General features: G+C 45.6%; 1 protein-coding gene across 3 annotated transcripts in view; it reads right to left on the bottom strand.

Annotated features, from left to right (window-relative positions):
* Positions 1–7338: 7338 nt before the first annotated feature.
* The window catches only part of FHOD3 (formin homology 2 domain containing 3), a 428111-nt gene continuing 416032 nt past the window's right edge, over positions 7339–19417 (bottom strand). For 2 of the 3 annotated variants that reach the window (XM_069468095.1, XM_069468094.1), the window contains 2 exons: positions 17959–18120; positions 7339–8104 (listed from right to left, as the gene is read on the bottom strand). In XM_069468095.1, the coding sequence (XP_069324196.1) occupies positions 8022–8104; positions 17959–18120 (245 nt within the window). In that variant the 3' untranslated portion in view covers positions 7339–8021. The remainder of the gene's footprint in view (positions 8105–17958; positions 18121–19417) is intronic. The other variant, XM_069468093.1, reaches the window with a different exon arrangement.

Below are 19417 nucleotides of genomic sequence, written 5' to 3' on the forward strand. Positions count from 1 at the left end.
CAGTTCTGGTTTGAATGAAAATGAACATTTAAAGTCATGTAGAATCATGAAATTTGCACTTTGTATTTTATACCTTATGTATACATGCTGTATGCATATGTAGTTAATTCTTACCAGAACAGTGGAAAAACTGCACAAAATTAGCTTAACTGTTTCACTTCTTGATATATGCACATTTTATCAACACTGTCTTCAACTTACTGATGAGTAAGGAAGAAAACGGAACTATGGGCTGCCCTATGTTTTCCTTTTCATTTGTGTCGTCATTTTCAGCATAAGTGGTTGGCTAGTACAGGAAATTAACATGAGTAAGATATGATAGGGCTCTGTGGTCATTGGCATTCTTAGAATGCCATTGCCTTTTTTCTGTGTTCCAAGCAAGTCTGGTTCAAATGGAAAGTATGGCCTCTCGGGGCTTTCAGGACCACCACTTAGTTGTAGACCTAAGATGTTTACCTTGTACTCACTTTGAATCCCTCTGAACTCTGATGCATCGTGGGTCCACTGGACTTCTGTGCTCATGGGGCATGGAGAAGGTTACATGTAAATGGGGCAGTAAGGCACTCTGGACACACACATTGCACATACCTCCTCTGCTCATGTGCATGCTCCACTGTCCCATCAGACTGCATTTACGTAACACAAGTTCAAAGATACAATGAAGAATTTCAAGATACTGACAGAAGAGCACTAAACCAAGTGTGAAGCCATTCCAAGTATGGGCCCTGTGTGACTGCACAGGTCACCCACCAGTGAAGCTGGCCTTCGTGAAGGAGGAAGGGAGCCCTTCTGGCAAAAGACTTAACATGGAGGTGAATGGAGAAAAAAACACCCATGGATTTATGTTTTGAAACTAAAGCAATTAAAATGGCAGTGGGCTCTACCATAAATCAGTTGCCCAGGGAAAAGACACTAGGCTGGAATCACAAAATGAGAATAAATGGCAGACTGCCTCACGATGCATTGATGTGGTTAAGGCTGTACATAAAGTGCCACACCATCATGCTGCTTGCAGGGAGGTAATAATCAAGCCCAAGATAGGAATGAAAAGGGGGAGTTTGCACATGATGATCCACAGAATCTGTCCATTAAAGCTGACGTGCACCAATGTCATAGGAGCTGTGTGTAGAAAGTAAGGTACCCAAGTCCCCCTCCAGACCTACTAAATCAAAATTGCCAGGAAAGGTTCCAGGTATCAGGATTTGTAATCAACTGAAATGGTGACAATGATGCTCACCAAGTCTGAAATTTGCTACTTAGGTCTGGATACTTTTGCTTTTATTGCATGGAGAATAATTCAAAATCTGTTTTTTATCTAGTAAAGTATAATGACTGGAATAGAATGACAAAGGGAACTTTTTATCTTCTGTGTAAATACATGTATTTTTTTCTAAACTTATTATGGAGGATTTTAAACATTTACAAAGATAGAATAGTATAATGAATCCCCTGTATCCATTACCCAGTTTCAGCAGTTATCAACTCATGACCAATCGTGTTCTATACCTCTATTTACTCCTTCAGGGTAAATAGAAATGCAGATTTAAACCACAATGCGATACCATCTTATACCAGTCAGAATGGCTACTATTAAAAAATCACATCAGGTGTGGTGGCTCACGTCTATAATCCTAGCACTTTGGGATGCCAAGGCAGGAGTATCTCTTGAGGCCAGGACGGAGTTCAAGACCAGCCTGAGCAACATAGCAAGATGCTGTTTCTACCAAAACAACCAAAAGTCAAAAAACCATGGCCTCAAGTCCCCAACCCCAGCCCCACAAAGAGCCGTGAAAGTTTAAAAGCATTTTCAGAGGTCAGGCACAGTGGTTCACACTCATAGTTCTGACACTTTGGGAGGCTGAGTGGGGAGGGTTGCTTGAGGTCAGGAGTTAAAGACCAGACAGACAGCAAGAGCGAGAAAACTCTGCCCCACCGCCCCCCCCCCCAAAAAAAAAAAAAAGAAAAGCATTTTAGGCAAATGCCATCAATATTAGAGGGCAGGGTCTCTTTCTGAAGGGAAATGAGATTTTTCTGGTTAATTTTCTAAAAGAGCAAAAGCCAAGCCCTCTGGTTAGCTGGCCCAATTGAATAGTCCATGTACTTCAATGACCTGTCATAATCCAGGAGCACCTGCTGCTGACACTGGGACACAAGGAGTCCTGCTTACCTTGGGGTTGATTTAATGTGATGTCTGTGACACACTATGTGCATCCTCTGTGGAATATCTTTAAATATTAAACCAAAACCCATTTCCTCCTATTTCTACCTAAACCATATAACTTATACATAATGTCAAAATGAATAGAAGAAAATATGCAATGGAAACTGGCTGTTGAAACTGGCTCCTCTAATGGGAGCTGAGGAGCTGAGTATCTGCAGACTTGGGGAACTGGCCACAAGCAAAGACCTGGTGACATCCAGCCCCTCCAGCACACAGTTTTGACCGCTGAAATGTGTTTTAACTACAAATTCCCCAAAACCATAAATTTTCACTTTTTCAGGCAGATCCTCTTAAAAATTCTTTTCAAAGATAATAAATAGTGCGCATTAAGAGAATATAACGGGCTTAGGCCTTCCTTGATTAAGTATCAGCAATCTGAATGACCTCTCACCATATGCATTCACTGATCAGAGTGGGAATCATTCCATCAACAATTCACAAAGAAAGTTTGTGCTTCTGAACATTTCCTACTTGTGCCAAACGTACATGGATGTGGGGATGGATTACCAGTTACTAATTAATGTGAAATTTGCACGTGATTACCAATCCCAAACAAAAGGAGTTTACACGGTGCTACTGCCTGATACACAACCCAGGCCTCCGGGACTTCTCAGCTTGGTTAAGGTGGGATTGGCTGGCTCCCCACCCACCAGGCCACCCCTGGTTCAGTCTCTGAGGCACGTTTTGAGTATAGCTGACTACTGATATCCAACTTGCAGCTATTTTAAATGTTCTAAAAGAACAAAAAAATAACCAGGAACCAGTAAGCCAAGCCAGGATAGATCATTTCCTATCTTCTGTCCTTAGGGAAAGTTATTCAACATCTCTCATCCTGCTTCTTTATATGAAAAATGAAAATGCAGAGTGGCTATAAGGATTCTATTAAATATACATCAAGTGCTCATGCAGAGATGACTTCAATAAATATTTTAACTATTTTAAAAAATCACTCAGAAAGTCCATTTTCGCTCCATGAATTGCCTAGCAAACACAACTGATTTTTCTACCAAACGGGCTGCCTTTTTTTTTTTTTTTTTTTTTGGCAAAAGTGATGGTGCATTTTAATGTCATAGACCTTCACTGAAAATGCAAAGACATTTCATCCTGTATCTTAGGCAATTTGGTGTTTTTATTTTTAGTTCTCTGATAAAATAATTTCTGATGCCTGGTCATGTCTAACTTCTTTAAAGAAAGAAAGAAAGGATTTCTGATGGAAAACCTAGAAAGAGCTACAGAGTAGTTGATAAACTAAAATTCTAATTTTAGTTGATGACTATCTCCTAGGCCCCAGGTCAGGTCCCTAAGGGAAAGGATCTCTTTTATCCCGGCCAGATCCCAGTGCCTGGCACAGAATTACTTCCATAACAGGCCCTCAGATCACATTTTTGGTGGTTGTATAGATAGTTTCTTAGGGCTGCCATAACATTACCACAGCTTGGTGGCTTAAAACAAGAAATTTATTTTCTCATAATTCTGGAGGTTGGAAGTAAAACGTCAGCTTTACTCAGCCAAAATCAAGGTATCAATGGGGTCATGCTCTCTCTGGAGGCTCTAGGTGAGAATCTGTTCCTTGCCTTTTCCAGCATTTCTTGGTTTGTGGCCACATCATTCCAATCTCTGCTTCTGTCTGCACATAGCCTTCTCTTGTGTGTTTATCAAATCTCCCTCTGCCCTTTTCTAAGAACACTCATGACTGGATTGTGGACATACCCAGATAATCTCCCTATGTTGAGATCCTTAATCACACTTGCAAAGACCTTTCCTTAAGGTAAACACCTACAGGTTCCAGGGATTAGGACCTGATATATTTGGGTGGCCGCTATTCATCCTACTCCTACGGTGGCATTTGGTGATAACACCGTCTCAGGGCCATGAGCATGGAAACAGTGGATTTGGGAGCCACAGACAATGTGGAGGCCACCCACAGACCAGGAGCCTGGAAACCAACCTCCTACTCCTAGCCCCAGCTCCTGCTCCTGCAGTGTGTTGAACAACGGACTTGGAAGAGAACAAAACCGGGTCTTCAGCTCCCCAAGTCCCTGTGGACTCTTCCCTTCCATCCCCAAATCATTTTTTAAACAGAAAGAAAAAAACCATAGTGTTGCAAAGAAAACAAAAACTTAGTCATCTTTAACAGAAAAGTATTTGCCTTTCTTTACTTTTCTAGCAGTTTTGTAATTTCAGTCCATATTAAGACATCGAAGCTAAGACATACAAGCAAGAATATTTATGGTAATGATCAGAAAGATTAGCAGTAGTTTCTCATAAGAGTTAGGTACTACTAACTTTAATGTTCCTCAAAGGTCTTTTAGAGAACTTAACTATCCTGAATTAAAAACTGCTGACAGAGGTTGCCAGACTCAGTGGCCACAAGGAAGGAGGAAATGAGCGATAGGTAAAATCCTTCAGTTTCACTAAAAACTACTAAACCACTGAGTTCAAAGATGCAGGCTGATTTTTCTTAACAGGCTTTTCTAGGCTTTTCTGATAGATAGAATCCCCCAGTGGAACTGAATAATCCAAAGGGAAGAGAAATGATCCAGAGCAGAAGGTTCTAGAGCTGCCCTGCAAGCAGGGCTCACAGGGACTCCCACTGGAACTTTTATACACACACAGACAGACACACACACGTACATGCACATGATACGGGGTCTCACTATGTTGCCGAGGCTGGAGGGCAGTAGCTACTCACAGGTGTGATCATAGTGCACCGCGGCCTCAAACTCCTGGACGTAAGTGATCCTCCCAAGAGGCTGGGACTACAGGTGGGCACCACTGTGCCTGGCTCTCAATGGCACATCTTGATGGTCCTTTGACATTTGTACACAGGGCCTCTGGACTCACCTCCTGTAGCATGTCTGTCTTGCCACTGAGTGGGCAGGCATTTCCCTGGGTGAACAAAAGAGAGATGGCAAGAGCTGGTCCCTTACACCATTTCCCATGTTCCTCCCATATTACTAGGCATGAAAAAATGTTCAGGCCACTCAGTTGCCGCCTCCTCTTGGTGTTCAGGGTGGGCAAGGACGAGGCTTGGTTTTCTGGGCACACAGCGTGAAGAACGCTTTGCTCCAACACGTCCTAGTTGCTCAGTTACTTGATAGTGATTAAAAACCAGTTCTGTCTTGGGGAATTATATTTGGTTTTGCCAAGTTCTCAAAAACACCATCTTTAGTCTCTAACTCCAACCTACCCCAGGGGAAAAAAAAAAAAGAGGAAAAAAATTTACCTGTAGCTTAGTAGTTTCCAAACTTGTCTTCATATTAGAATTAGGAAGATGGAGATGAGAAGATCTTTTAAACATTCCAGGCCTCACTCCAGACCAATTAAATCACCATCTCTAGTGGTGACACCAAGATAGCAATAGTTCTTAAAGCACAGGCTCGAACCACTGCCCTGTCTTATTCCCATACTACAGTGGGACTATTCAAGATGCTGTTCCCTGAGTACTTTTTGATCCCTAAAATGAAATTAACATTAGATCTACTCGGCCACTTCCTTCTGAACGTGACCTTTTATTCTAAAGCAACAACTCAGCAGAATACCAAGGACCCCCAGGTATCAGTGTAATTGTTCATTAAACAGTGTGACAAAAATGCAGTTTCCTTTTGTTTGTGCATCACTATCCCGTGTGATGCAGCTATCGTCCCATGTCTGTCTTCAGGGCCAAGGCAACAGCCAAATGCTCTCACAAACTATCAAACCATAAGCAGAAATATCACACATGCTATTTGGAACCATAAAGAAAATGCGTATTAATACCCTACGTCTCCTTTTCAATAACGTGGTTAAATAAACTGAATTGTCTGTTCTATAGAGACCTAACTCTTACAGTTCCAGGCTCTCCTGAGGTGTTCACATCCATCATGTATCATTTCACAAATGCCTGCTTGAAAGAGCTCCCTGCCTCTCAATCAGTAAGGATGGAACAGAGGTGGGGTCACGGTCCCAGAGGCTTATGCAGTGGATATATTTACCTTTGGCTTTCTAGGCAATACTACTGCATATTGTCTATAAATCTTGTATGCCCAGATTTAAGAAAGCAGAGTCACAGAGGTTTTGAAAATGAGGCAAAGATGGAACTAGTGATGTGATGATCATTCAACTCCTCCCCACCCCCAATACCTACTGCAATTATTTACCTTTTCCTGTTTTTGGAGACAGAGATTCTTCATGGGAACCACGTGAGCTGAGGGGCTTCTGCGGAAGGCTTGGGCACTACCTGGGCCTCCTCAGCAGTGCTCACAGCAGCCCCCCCCCGATCTTAACTCTTGATGACCTGCACTGGAGAACCAAGTACCATCACGCGCTGCGTAATGACATTTTGGTCAATGATGAAGTGCATAAACAACAGTGTCCCATAAGATTATAATAGAGCTGAAAAATTCCTATTGCCTGGTGACATTGTAGCTGACGTAACATTTCAGTGCACCATATTACTCATGTGGCTATGGTGATGTTGGTGTAAAAAAAAAAAAACTGTGCTGTCATTCATATAAAAGTGCACCTTAATGTCCTAGGCCTTCATAGTCATTCACCACTCTCGCTGATTCACTCGGAGCAACTTCCAGTGCCCTATACAGGTATACCATTTTTATCTTTTACACCGTATTTTGACTGTACCTTTTCTGTGTTTAGATACACAAATATTAATACTTAGCATTGTGTTATGATTACATTGAGTTACAGTTCAGTAACATGCTGTACGGGTTCATAGCCTAGGAGCAGTAGGCTACGCCATCTGGGTTTGTGTAAGTACACTCTGTGATGTTTGCACAACAGTGAAATCACCTAACAGCGCATTTCTCAGAACGTATCCCCACTGTTCAGTGGTGCATGACTGCACTAAGTGTGCAACCTAAGGTTCTCTGGAGGCAAAGATTTAAATTTCCATTTTGTTTTGGTGACTTGGCAAATTCTTTGAGAAAACTCATTTTTACTTAACAGGCAAGTGAGCTGCAGAATAATTCAGATTGTAAAATGCTATTCTAATTTTTGCTTACAACAGAGCAAAACCAACCACATGGGTAAGGTGATCTATATTAGGTTAACCATGGCCAACATGTCCTGCAACAAAGACTTATACCCAATTAAATCAGAAGTTTCAAAGAGCACATTGCTGATGCTACTCGCTCTATTAACAAAATAAAACCCAAAGGGCCTGAAGGCCTTTCCATGCAAGGGTGTTTCTGATGAAATGGAGGAGAGGTTTCGATTCCAGAGACGGCATGCCTGTGAAGCTACGGCCCTATATCCCGGGGAATAAAAGTTTCTCATCATGGCATTAAACTCTATTTATTTAGTATTTGAAACACGGTGTACATTTACGTATTTGTATAAACATTTAGTACATCTAAAATCCACAACTGGTAAACAATCTGTGCTTTCTTTTGTGTACAAGTTTGGAGTTTACATCCACATATTCTGGTGTTGTGGAGACCCAGTCTGTGAATCTAATCAAATTGCCTCATATTACCATAATAACTGTGACAGAAGTGATTTGCTCCTCGAAGGGGCTGTTCCTTGCCCAGAAAAGGTGTCACACTTTGGAACAAATAAACGAGGTGTCAAGGAATCAAGAGAAACAGCTGACATGATGGAGAAATTATGTGCAGGACACTCCTGGGGATCCAAGTCAATGCATGGCAGGCACCACAAGCCATGTGGCGACACCTGCAACTGAGCACTCCCTTTCTGAACCATCGGATGTTTGGGTCAGGTCTCCCTCACTCCCACGGGAGAAGTTCTGTCCAGCAAGAGCTTGTCCTCTGCTCAGCACATTACTTGAGCTGCCCCACGGGTGTCAGAGCTGCAACTCCGATGTACCGACCAAGCCCAGGGCTCTGGCTTCTTCTGGAGTCAGGCCGCTCTTCAGGGTCCTCCGCACTGTACCAGCACCCGCAGATCACAGCCAGAGGGAGGAGAAAAGAAGGAGGTATTAGCAGTGAGGCTTAGGGTGGTCGGTGCACCAGTTCCTGCCTCTCCTCAAGGACTCCCAGGGAAGCCAGAGGGCCCACACTCTGCACCACTCCACTCCTGCTGATGGGACCTGGCTGTCAGTCTGCCTACTGGGGTGCAAAAATCTTGGGACTACAATAGGCTGACCTAAAGATATCATGGGCACTGAGCTGGAGAGCTGAGAGGAGTTGAGGGGATGTGTAAAGAGGGGAGAAGGGAGGAGAGGCTCACCCTCACTAGGTTTCCAAGAAATGGGTGCAAACCTCAGAAGTACAGATGGCATGCCGAGACCTCAGCATCTGCCTAACATAAGGAGCATATCAGAGCTGGAAAAGAAATTCCAGAGCACTGGAAAAATGTGAGTTCCAGTGATACAAATTGGGTAAGATAATAACTAGTGCATAATCAAAGGGCCTCCAGAGGCAATGATGAAAATAATCAGTGACTCCTTGCAGAATGCATGCCAAGGAGCAAACTGCCGAACAACTTCTGGGTGAATGTGGTGGGTGTTTTGTATGAAACACGCAAGGCTCAAGAAGGGCCAATGACCACCTTCATTGGGGGTTACGACTGATAATTGGTGGGATGCTAATATTTTACTGACTTAGAATTGGCTGGTGTTTAGCTTGACATCATGGTTTTGCCCAGTGATGAATTTCAACGTCAAAATAAAGGCTGGCTAAGGATGAATGAAGAGGCAGCTGCCCCTCCCAAGACAAATCTTTTCATTAGAAAGGTTGACTAATTACATTTTCCTTAATTTACAAATAATATTTGGTCTACTGTGTATTCCTTTAAAGGTCATACAGAGTTTGGGGGTATTCTATTTTTTAGAAGAGGCATGTTATGGATCTTGCCTAAATCCCAAATCAGCCAGAGTCCCTGAGACAATCAGGGCAGGCTGTTGATCAAAGTCTGGACAAAGTAAAGCTCACCTTAGTGTCTTCTTGTTTCCTTTGCCAGACCCAGCTCCCCTCATCTCTTCCCCACAGGCCAGGGCCCCACCTCATGGGTCTGCAGGCAACACCCCATGCCTCCCCACCATTCCCTGAGCAAAAGCTCAACTTAGCCTGAGGACAAAAGAGCTGAAAGACCCATGCCCATGGTAGAAGGAATGGAACTAATATCTACTAATAAATGGTTTCTTCTCTCCCAGGAATCAGCACTTTGAACAGGGGCCAGTATCTAATCCATCAACTGGTTAGTCAACAAATAATTTATGGAGAACCTACCATGTGCTCAGGATTTAACTCAAGGAATCAAAACTTTTAAGGAAAACTCACAGACATTAAGGAAGGATTTTTCAAAAGACACAAGGTTGTGTGGTGAGGGATACCCTCAAATCATACCACCCCACACTACTGTACTTCCAAGCCTAGCTTTGGGCCTTGGAGCCATCCATACACAGCTGCTCTTGTGCTAGCTCATCCTCCCCTGACCCGTTGGACTCCAGACCAAGCGTCTAACTTGACTAGACAAAATGTTTGGCTCGAGAGTCTTGGCTGGAGGCAGATTACATTTAACTGAGTCATGGAATTCATTCTATGGGGCAGCAGTAAAAATACTAGTTTATAATAACCTTTTATGTTCTTTAAACACATCTTAAAATGTTTGTTAAAGAAAGATAACAATTTTAATAGCAGAAAATAAGACAAAATCTCTCTCTTGAGCAAGAAAGACCCCTTGCTGAGACCTCTTAAGCAAGATACAAAATACTGCCTGAAGAAGTCCATGCTGCACTAGCTGGGCATCTTAAATTTCATTAGCTGCAAAGAAAGCATGGACATGAGTCTATGAACCACAATCTTTGTGCATTTAGGTATATTTCTTGGCTGAGTAACTATAGTAAAGACCTCACAGATTGGTGGGCATTTTACCCAAGAAGGTACTTAAAGATGCTTCTTTAACACTTCTGTTCACACATTTGCCTTAGTCCTGTAATTGTTGTGTTTGATTCATATAAATAATAAGGACCCTAACGCTTAATAGCACATGTAATAACCTCCTAATGGATATGGGCATTGGGCCAGCCTATCTGGGACAAAGTCAGAGAACAAAACAAAGCTAAACTGTACCGCATCAGCCTTGCTGCCTGACAGCAAAGAGGCTGTGCCCTCTCCCTCAGGGGCCTACTCAGTTTTGATGCTCCAAGCCACTTGGGACCCTCACCCACCCCTTCTTCACCCCTCCACCCCAGGCACATGTGTCCTTGATGTGGGGAAAAGCCAATATAGGCTTAGTACCCTTTGCTTGGCCCATGAGTCCCTGAAAATTTGAGTATTCATAGAAAAATCTCCCCCATTTATGGGATCCTACTTTCTGTGGACCTTCATAACAATTCAGATACATTCACTTAGAAATGTATTAACCCCTTAGCATAATGAAAAAGACCTTGAGAATCTGAACCCTCAATTCACTTTACCACTTGAAAGAACGTGTGAAATGAAAGCCATCAGCTGAAATCAGTTTCCCACCCTGACTCAAGGACGCACAGAAAGGGCCCCTTTGGGTGTCCCTTCATCCATCTATCTGCTCACCAGTTCATTCGTCATTTAGCAGATGTCACCTGAACATCGACCCTGAACCAAGTGGTGCGATTAGAGCCTCTGGGTCACGGCGGCAGGAACACGGTGTGAGGAGAAACACTCAGGGCAGCAGACCAGGTCTGAACAGGGAGCTGGCTCTCACTCAGAGGGTTTCCAGAAAACAAAAAAGGGCTGGGGACATAGCAGAACAAGTGGACCAGCAAACAGAGGCTGGCGGGATAAAGAATTGTACAGTCAACTTGTACGGTAGAAACAACTCTCCCACCAAATGGAGGGACTTCTCGAGTCCAAATGGGGTGAGGTGGGGGCTCACGGTCCGGTAAGATCACACCTGCTCTCTCCACTCCCTGTTCCTAATCCCGCTTGAACGCTCTGGCTGAATGGAAGCTGCTCTCCAGCCATTCACAGACTGGAGACGTTCGTCCCCGCCTGCCTTGCAGCTCTGCCATACACAGTGAGAGTCAATCTGATGGCACCAGCAGCCGCTCCGTGCCCAGGTCCTGGTGACAGCTCCCATGATGCTGAAGTGACAGCAGGGGGATCTGACACAGGGCACCTCTGCTGTCAACATGCAGCACAGGAGTGTCCAGGAACTCAAGAAAAAATCATAAGTTCTTTCTCTTCTTTTTCTCACTGGAAATGAAAAAATATCTTAATCCTATAAAGTGTTCTTTGTTAAGATGAGCTGAATCTGAGAATAATGGCAATGGCAGCTGCCATTTACTGAGTGTCTCCGTGGACTGTTTCCTTTAATCCTTAAGGAAGCTCTATCGAGGAGATGACAAGTTCTGTTGTGAGCAAAGGGCAGCACAGAGAGATCAAGTCACTGGTGCAAGGGCACACAGTAAATGGTAGAGAAGCATTTCAGCCAGGATGTTGGATCACAGCCCATGCTGGAAACAGTTGCATCCTCCTGCTACCTGGCAGGACATTTTTTTTTTTTTCTTTTAAGAGACAAGGTCTCGCTCTGTTGCCTACGCTAGAGTGCAGTGGTGAAATCATGGCTCACTGCAGCCTCAAACTCCTGGGCTCAAGCGATCCTTCTGCCTCAGCTTCCTGAGTAGTGGGGACTGTAGGTACACGCCACCATGCCCAGCTAATTAAAATTTTTTTTTTTTTTTTTTTTTAAGAGAAGGGGTCTTACTATGTTGCCCAGGCTGGTCTTGAACTCCTGGCCTTAAGTGACCCTCTCAACTAGGCCTCCCACAGTTCTGGTATTACAGGCTGGCAGGACATTTTCTGACAATCTTTCACATCAGTGGGAAATTGACCAAGCTTTACTTCCATGTGCCAGAAATCCATTTGTGCTCTTTCACCTCTGGATCACTGCCAGATGTTTTGTCCCTTTTTGGCACATAATATCAAACATGATTTTGAAAATATTTTTTTTTATTTTTTTTTTAAATCCCTAAGATTCTGAAGATTTTCTGTTTCCTTCCAGGTATAACAGGAGCAGTGTGTCTAGGATTAAACTAGTGTCAGAACTTCGAGATGCCTTAAATGTCCGTGTCTTGGTTAGGTCGTCACTGGCCCTGCTGCTGTCCCACACTGCCCATTTATCCTCTCCACTTTTCCAAAGTGTCAAGGTCATGAAATGTCCCCCACAGATCAGAGGAGACTAAGGAGACGTCATGGCTAAATGCAATGTGGTGTCCTGGGTAGTAGGATCATGGAGCCGGGAGAGGGCCGTAGTGGAAACACTGGTGAAATCTGAATAAAGCCTACAGTTTAGTTAATGGTACTGTACTAATGTTATTAATAATTTCTTAGTTTTGATCAATGGCCCCCTGGTGACGCAAGGTGGTAATGTTAGGGGAAGCTGGGGGAAGGATACAAGGCAACTCTCTGTGCTACTTTTTGTAACTTTTCCGTAGATCTAAAATTCTCTCAAAATAAAATGTTAAAACAATAAAATCTGGGGCAATGATAAAAAAAAAAAGAAGAGGTTCCCCAACCTGGTTGACATCAACTCAACTTCTGGGACTTACCCCAGACACACTGAACAAGAGTCTTTGGGAGAGGCCTAAAGGTTACTGCATAGTGACCTTCCCCGGGGGATCAGATGGCCAGCCAGTGACTTAAATCACTGCCATCTGAGACACAGGGAAAAGCAGGGCCCTCAGAAGGTGACAACTTTTGTGGTGACAGGGTTGAAGTCTCCGGGTTCTGCCTAACACAACATGAAGTGCACTCACACTGAGACAGCTCTCAGACATTCTCACGGTGTTGGGCACTTCCTGTAGGCACTGCTCTGGCCGTGGTGTCCTTGGCTTTGCAGAGGCCCTACAACATTTTTCCTCCTGTGACTGAGGCTACATTAGCATTCGGAGCTCCTTAAACGTCTCTCTGGTTCCTAGGTAGGAACTGAACAGAAAGCAACTGAAATGCAAAAGCTGACTGCCTCCTATGAGTTATATCATGGGTGAGCGAAGGGAGAGCACGGAGTTTGGCCGGGAAGGAAGCAGTTCTCTCCACTGTTTGCTGGGAGAGCCTCCCTAAACTCGGGGAAGTTTACAGGTAAGAAGGAAGGCTGGCTCAGGAAGCCACAGACTCAAGAGTTTTTAGCAATATTTCAAGTTCTAGGTAGGACAAAACTGCCTTCCCCCTTTGCAGATTAAGTCCAGCTCATCAGTTCTCTGTCTGGGGTGTCACTACAATACCACCAAGTGCCTTGCTGACAAGGCTGCCTTCGTGTGCACAGGCGCCAGCATCCTGGGGGAAAAAAGAGAGGTGGAGACAGGCCTGGTCTACTTACTGCAGCAGGCAGGGCAGGGCAGACAGTGGGGCAGGGGAGGTGGTGATGGTAGCTGAGTGACAATTGGCAAGGGCGTGCAAGGCAGCTGCAAACATCTACCAGCAGCAGGACAGAACCTGGGAGGGAAGGAGGGTGGGGGAAACCTGTCACAGGTGCCTCACTGAACCCCATAACCACCCTGGATGTGCTCATTCCTGAGCATGGAAATAGATTCCCTTTGACTTGGCAGCAAAGACAATGAAATCCTGCCACACCAGCTGGCAAGGTGCTTGGCGCCATCCCGAGCACCGCCCGAGGAGCCCTCCGCTTCACCCTCGGAGCAGCTATTGGAGGCAGGAAGGACAGGATTCTTGGATTTCTCTTTTTACTGATCCTCCCTCCTTTTGAACCTCTACTCTGGGCCAAATGGGTGCTCAGCACTCAAACAGATGTGGCAGGGGACAAAAAAGCCAGCCTCCTCTTTCAACGTGCCAATTTCCTCTGCTTTGGAGGGTGATTTGTCTGAAAAATGAGACAACCAGAGAACCACTCAATGCAGCGAAACACACAAAACTCTTCCCACATCCATTCTCTAACTTGGAGGCTTCCACCTAAGCCCGGACTTTCTGACTTCTTATCATGTCAGTGTCCTGCCTCTGCCCTGGCCCTACTCTGGAGCGAGGGATGCCCCCTAGGATGCAGTGACTCTCCACTGGGTTTAGGGAAGAGACCTTCGGTTCTCCCTTGGGCTTGTTCTATTTACCCTTCAGTCCTGGGTCCTGTGTCCGTAGGTGGCACCCTCCGCTATCTTTATAGGACGGTCAGCCCATCTTTAATGAGCTCTAAGAATCATTAGGTGCCCACTGGAGAGCTGTGACTAGGTTCTGGGGGAGCACATAAACTGAGTTGGGTCAACCATTGCACAGGCTAGAAATCACCTGGACCATTTGAAACATTTTACGTGATGAACCCCTGATTGGCACCAGCTGGAAAAGCAGCAAACCCAAACCATGGGAACCCGTCAGTCCATTCAGATGCCCTTGGCATGTCGCAACTGACCGCATAGTCCGGGCTCTAGCAGGATGCTGGGCCCACACTGGCCCAGTCACCAGTGTCATACAGGAAAGCAGACATTTAATTATCTCTTAGGATCCTCAAGTGGCTTGCCTTGCAGGCCATAAATCTCAAGGTAATGGGATGGACTTTTTAGTTTCCTGCAATAGCTGGAGGATTATTGTCTTTAACCAAATGAGTTATGGCCCAAATATGTTGGTTATTCATTATCCACTGGCCTCAGTGCCACCACTAAACAGTCAAATCAAATACAGCAGTGTTACAGGGTGAGGCCCAAGCCGCTACACCTCACATCGATTTTGCAAATTGCTTTTTCTTATTCCTTTAACCTCTTGTGGAAAGCTGCAGTTTGTCACTCCTTTATAATAGAAATCAAAGTCTAACTTCCCCCTTCTTAAATTTCTGTTGATATAGTGCCGTTACTAATAAATTAAACCCGGTACACAAAAACACATACATGCTGTGCTGTGCTGGTTATAGTAACTATGTCACAGTAAAAAATGTGTTTGGCTAAATAAAAAGAATATACGGCTGTTTCGTATAAAATTGAAATGGAAATGATACCACAGGAAATTATCTTATGTCAACCACAAAAACAGGCAAAATATCTCTCCAGCCAGACTGAAGAAGAAAATTAATTACGACTGTGTTGTTCCCAGGGACATTATGTGTCTCTCTAGGACTCTGGTCCTCTCTAGACCAGAGGGTACGGCCTATGCAGACACATAACCTACAGAAGCAGCACGTAGCCTGGGCCTCCAGGGACTGGCCAGGCCAATGTCCCATGTAGTCTCCTTTTCTGAGGTGCCTGGCCCAGCCCTTCCCACCTTCTGTCAGGGCATCCCTGGCCCGGCGGCCTCCCCCTTGGCCCACGTCCCTGCGGGCTCTTCCCAGCTTCTCCCCACGGTGACTCTAGCACTGACGCTGCCCACGGCAGGAAGCCCAGGAGTTAACTGGTACGAGGTTTCTGCCATTTCCTTACCAGTTTATTGAAGTAACTAACAGGAGGCCAATAAAAGGGAACTACTGAAGATAATCTACCTAAGATCTCAAAAAGCCTTTCAGAAGTTTCATTTAAAATCTATTCAAAAAGTATATTTCTTATCGTGAAACGATACGGACAAATCACACACAAAAGAAGAGAGGCAAATGGGAGTAGGCTCCACCGACCTAGAGTGGAAGGAAATGTTAATTAAAACCACAAGGAATGGGCCAGGCGTGGTGGCTCACGCCTGTAATCCTAGCACTCTGGGAGGCCGAGGCAGGAGGATCATTTGAGCTCAGGAGTTCGAGACCAGCCTGAGCAAGAGTGAGACCTCGTCTCTACTAAAAATAGAAAGAAATTAGCTGTACAACTGAAAATATATAGAAAAAATTAGCCAGGCATGGTGGTGCATGCCTGTAGTCCCAGCTACTCAGGAAGCTGAGGCAGAAGGATTGCTTGGGCCCCCAGGAGTTTGAGGTTGCTGTGAGCTAGGGTGACACCACGGCACTCCAGCCAATGCAAAAGAGCGAGACTCTGTTTTTAAAAAACAAACACAAACCACAAGGAAATACTATTTCACACCACTCAGACAGGCACAAATGGAAGGGCTACTTCGGCCTGGAGCAGCTCAGATTTGGCACACAGTGTGAGGTGGACCAGCCTCACCCCTTTGGAGAAGAGTCTGTCACCGACAGACCTGGCAATTCCACTCCTGGTCTCGTGCCCCAGGGCTGACCACCTTATTGTGAGGGTGAATCACTGGGGGGTCTCGCCCTGTGACAGGGCCCATGAATCTGCATTTCTAACAAACCTCTAGGACACACAAATATCATCTGAGGTCCAACTCTGAGGAGCAAGTCCCTAGCCAAGTTCTTTCACAGGTGCACCAGGGGGCAGGCAAAGAATACACAGCAGGACAGAGAAATTACAAAATATCAGAAGAAATAAATGTAAAGGCATTAGATACTGATGTTGGAACCCACAAACATATTCCTGAGGATCTAAAAGGCCAGTGTCCCTGAATGACAGCTTCCCATCTAAAAAATGGGGGGGGGGGACATGGGGCAGGGCCACAGCGGAGGAAGAGCCTACCTCCTACTGCCTCTAACCCCCTCCAATCCCCCAGGGGCAGAGGCAGGGACCCAGACCTCAAAGCCTCACCCCTGAGGCCCTGAAGTAGTTGGCCTGGGTGCAGCCCAGATATCTGGAATTTAAAAATCTCTGCAGAACATTCTAATGTCCAGCCAGGGTTGAGAACCACAGCTCAAGAGCCCTGTCACTCAAAGTGAGTGCCAAGGGCTAGCAGCATCAGCCTTATCTAGGAGCTTGTCAGAAGCAGACTCTCAGGCCACCCATCTGACTGAATGGGAACCACATTCTCCCCCCCCCCCACCCCGTGCCCCATCCAGTGTTATTTTCCCTCTGGGGAAAAAAATCCTCTCAGAAACTAGAGCAGATCATATAAAAGGGGCAGGGTCTGAAAGGCTGCAGGAATCTGCTACCGTGATCTTTACCCTGGAAACAAGCGTGTCCATGCGCCCAGTAGAACCGCTACGTCCAACCTACACAGCCCACACTCATCACCTCCTGTGCGGATCTCAACGGTGGAACAAGTGGGAGCCCTCTGAGTTTGAGTTTTACTGAACTCCCTGCCTACCTGGAGTCACTTTCCTTTCACTTTTGGGAGACAGAACAGGGGAAGGCCCCCAGGCTCCCTTTATAGCTTGGGGGCCGAGCTCTCTTCTGAAACACCCAAGGCCACAGCTAACGCAGGCAGACGCCAAAGGCCCCACAGGATCCTGTTTCTCTAGGAGAGCAGCTCCTGTGAGAGTCGGCTCAGCGCCACCCACAGAGGCAGCTCCACATCCCTGAGTTCAGTGGGTAGGAGCAGGCAGTGGGCTCAGATCAAAGGGAAAATCATTCACTTTGATTGAGATGAATCCTCTATTTGGCCAACCTATGCTAGTATTAAATGTTTTAAGCATCCTAATAACCATCAAATCACCTGCCACCCCTGGTTTTCACCTTCACCATGCCGTGGGCAGTGGCGAACCCGGGGGGAACCAGTCTCCCGCTCAGCAAGCGACCCCTGATGCTGGGGGAAGGGCAGAAATACGGCCTTCAGCAAAACACCTGGACCAGTACTTGGCTATCGGCCCCGCTTGTGCCCACCCCTACACAACAGAGACCTTTAAGCGCCTTTCAGACCTTCCTGGGGAGAGAGTGTGACTCGAGATACCCCGGACAGGGCTGGCTGCAGCTCCCCTTCTCCACAATGACCAATGTTGACAGTCAACCTTCTGTTGACGAGGGCAGGTGGGCGCTCCAGGCAGCCACTGACACCAGAGCTGCCCTCTGAGTCCCTACCTTTCCCGGGTCACACAGGACAGAGGGGCAGACCCCTGCAGGGGTGAGTCTCTCGCCCCTCCTTAAATGCACTCACGAGATTTCCGGTTGGCCCGGGATCGCTTCCTCTCCCTCGGCACCACTCGCTGACTGGGCACTTGGGTGGCCGACTTGACGATGCGGTCCATGATCTCATCAGCTGCATCGTCCGTGACGTTAGGTGAGTCATCGGTTCCCATAGTCCAGGAACCAGTGGAGCCTGAAAAATCAAACAGCAAGAGAGTGCAACGTACTCAGAGAGAAGCAAACCCAGAAGAAAATACACAGCACTGCTGCTCCAAGCAGCTGAGTTCTGTCGGCAAAGGATCACAGTGAAGGCCGGAGGGGGATCCTTGGAGTTAGTGACAGATCCAGAGTGCTAACCTGTCCCCACTGCAGGGGACATCACTGTAACCTGTGACTACTACCCTCCAGGCTCTGAACAAACCCATATTCGTGGTGCTTATTGTGTACCATCCCATAACACAGCCGTGTTCTTGTCTCTCACAAGTTAACTCTCTACCCCTGGGTGTGCTGTCTTCACCTCCTCGCCCCGTGATCACCTGAGGGCAGCTGACCTACGCCACACCCTGCACCCATCACTGAGATCCACCAGTGCACGTCTAGTAGTGCAGAGAGACCCAACGAGGGTTCTACTGAGTCAGCTCTCTGTTGGCGGATGTACGTGTCTAGCGAATGTCAACTAACCCTAACTTCTCATTGAGTTAAGTAGAAACCAATGGATTTTTTAAGACACAGCTTGTCTTTGCATTCCCTAGTCTTTAAAAATGGTAACAGGATTGCCCTCTTGAACCAGCAAAGGGGATATTGACATAAATTTTTCTTTGGTGCATTCATCTGCTCCCTGACCAGAAAAATGTGTTTATAAATAACTACATGTTAAGACAGTCCAAGTCTGGCATAAAAGTATCTCCCTACAAACAAGCAAGAATAAAGTGCCAAAAAAATGCGGGTTCCGAGTAATGTTAAACAGTCAGAGATTAATGCTAATATTTCCAGAACTATGCCTTTGTACCAGATCAACTTCCTCGTGAAATCTCTTCTATAAGATGGTGAATGTGTTTCCACCAGAGGAACGATGTACTATATGCTCACACTTGTTAATTTCCACTACCTACACTTCATTTTGTAATAAATGTACAATAACTTCAAAAGCCAATAGGTGACACTTCTCAAAATCACTGCCTATGGGACACAGGCACGCCAGCCTGACGAAGGTCCAGCTTACTTGGAGAGACAGCCAGCTTCTCCCAATTCAGAGGAAAAAAATGTTAATAAACATTTAAAATTTTTGAGTTCTTCTCCCACACTAATTTTTTTTTTAAAGTTTTGTTGCTTGCAAACCACCTGGTTGGTAGTAAATGAACAAAGAAAAAAATATGGATGTCAGTGGTTGGGAACAGTGGATCACAGTTCAGTAGACTGATTTTCATAAACACACGTGTGTGTGTGGTTGAAATGTCACTGCAAATACGTAATATGCTATAATATAGTCA

Source organism: Eulemur rufifrons, chromosome 5 (genome assembly GCF_041146395.1).
Source record: "Eulemur rufifrons isolate Redbay chromosome 5, OSU_ERuf_1, whole genome shotgun sequence".
NCBI classification, from domain to species: Eukaryota; Metazoa; Chordata; class Mammalia; order Primates; family Lemuridae; genus Eulemur; species Eulemur rufifrons.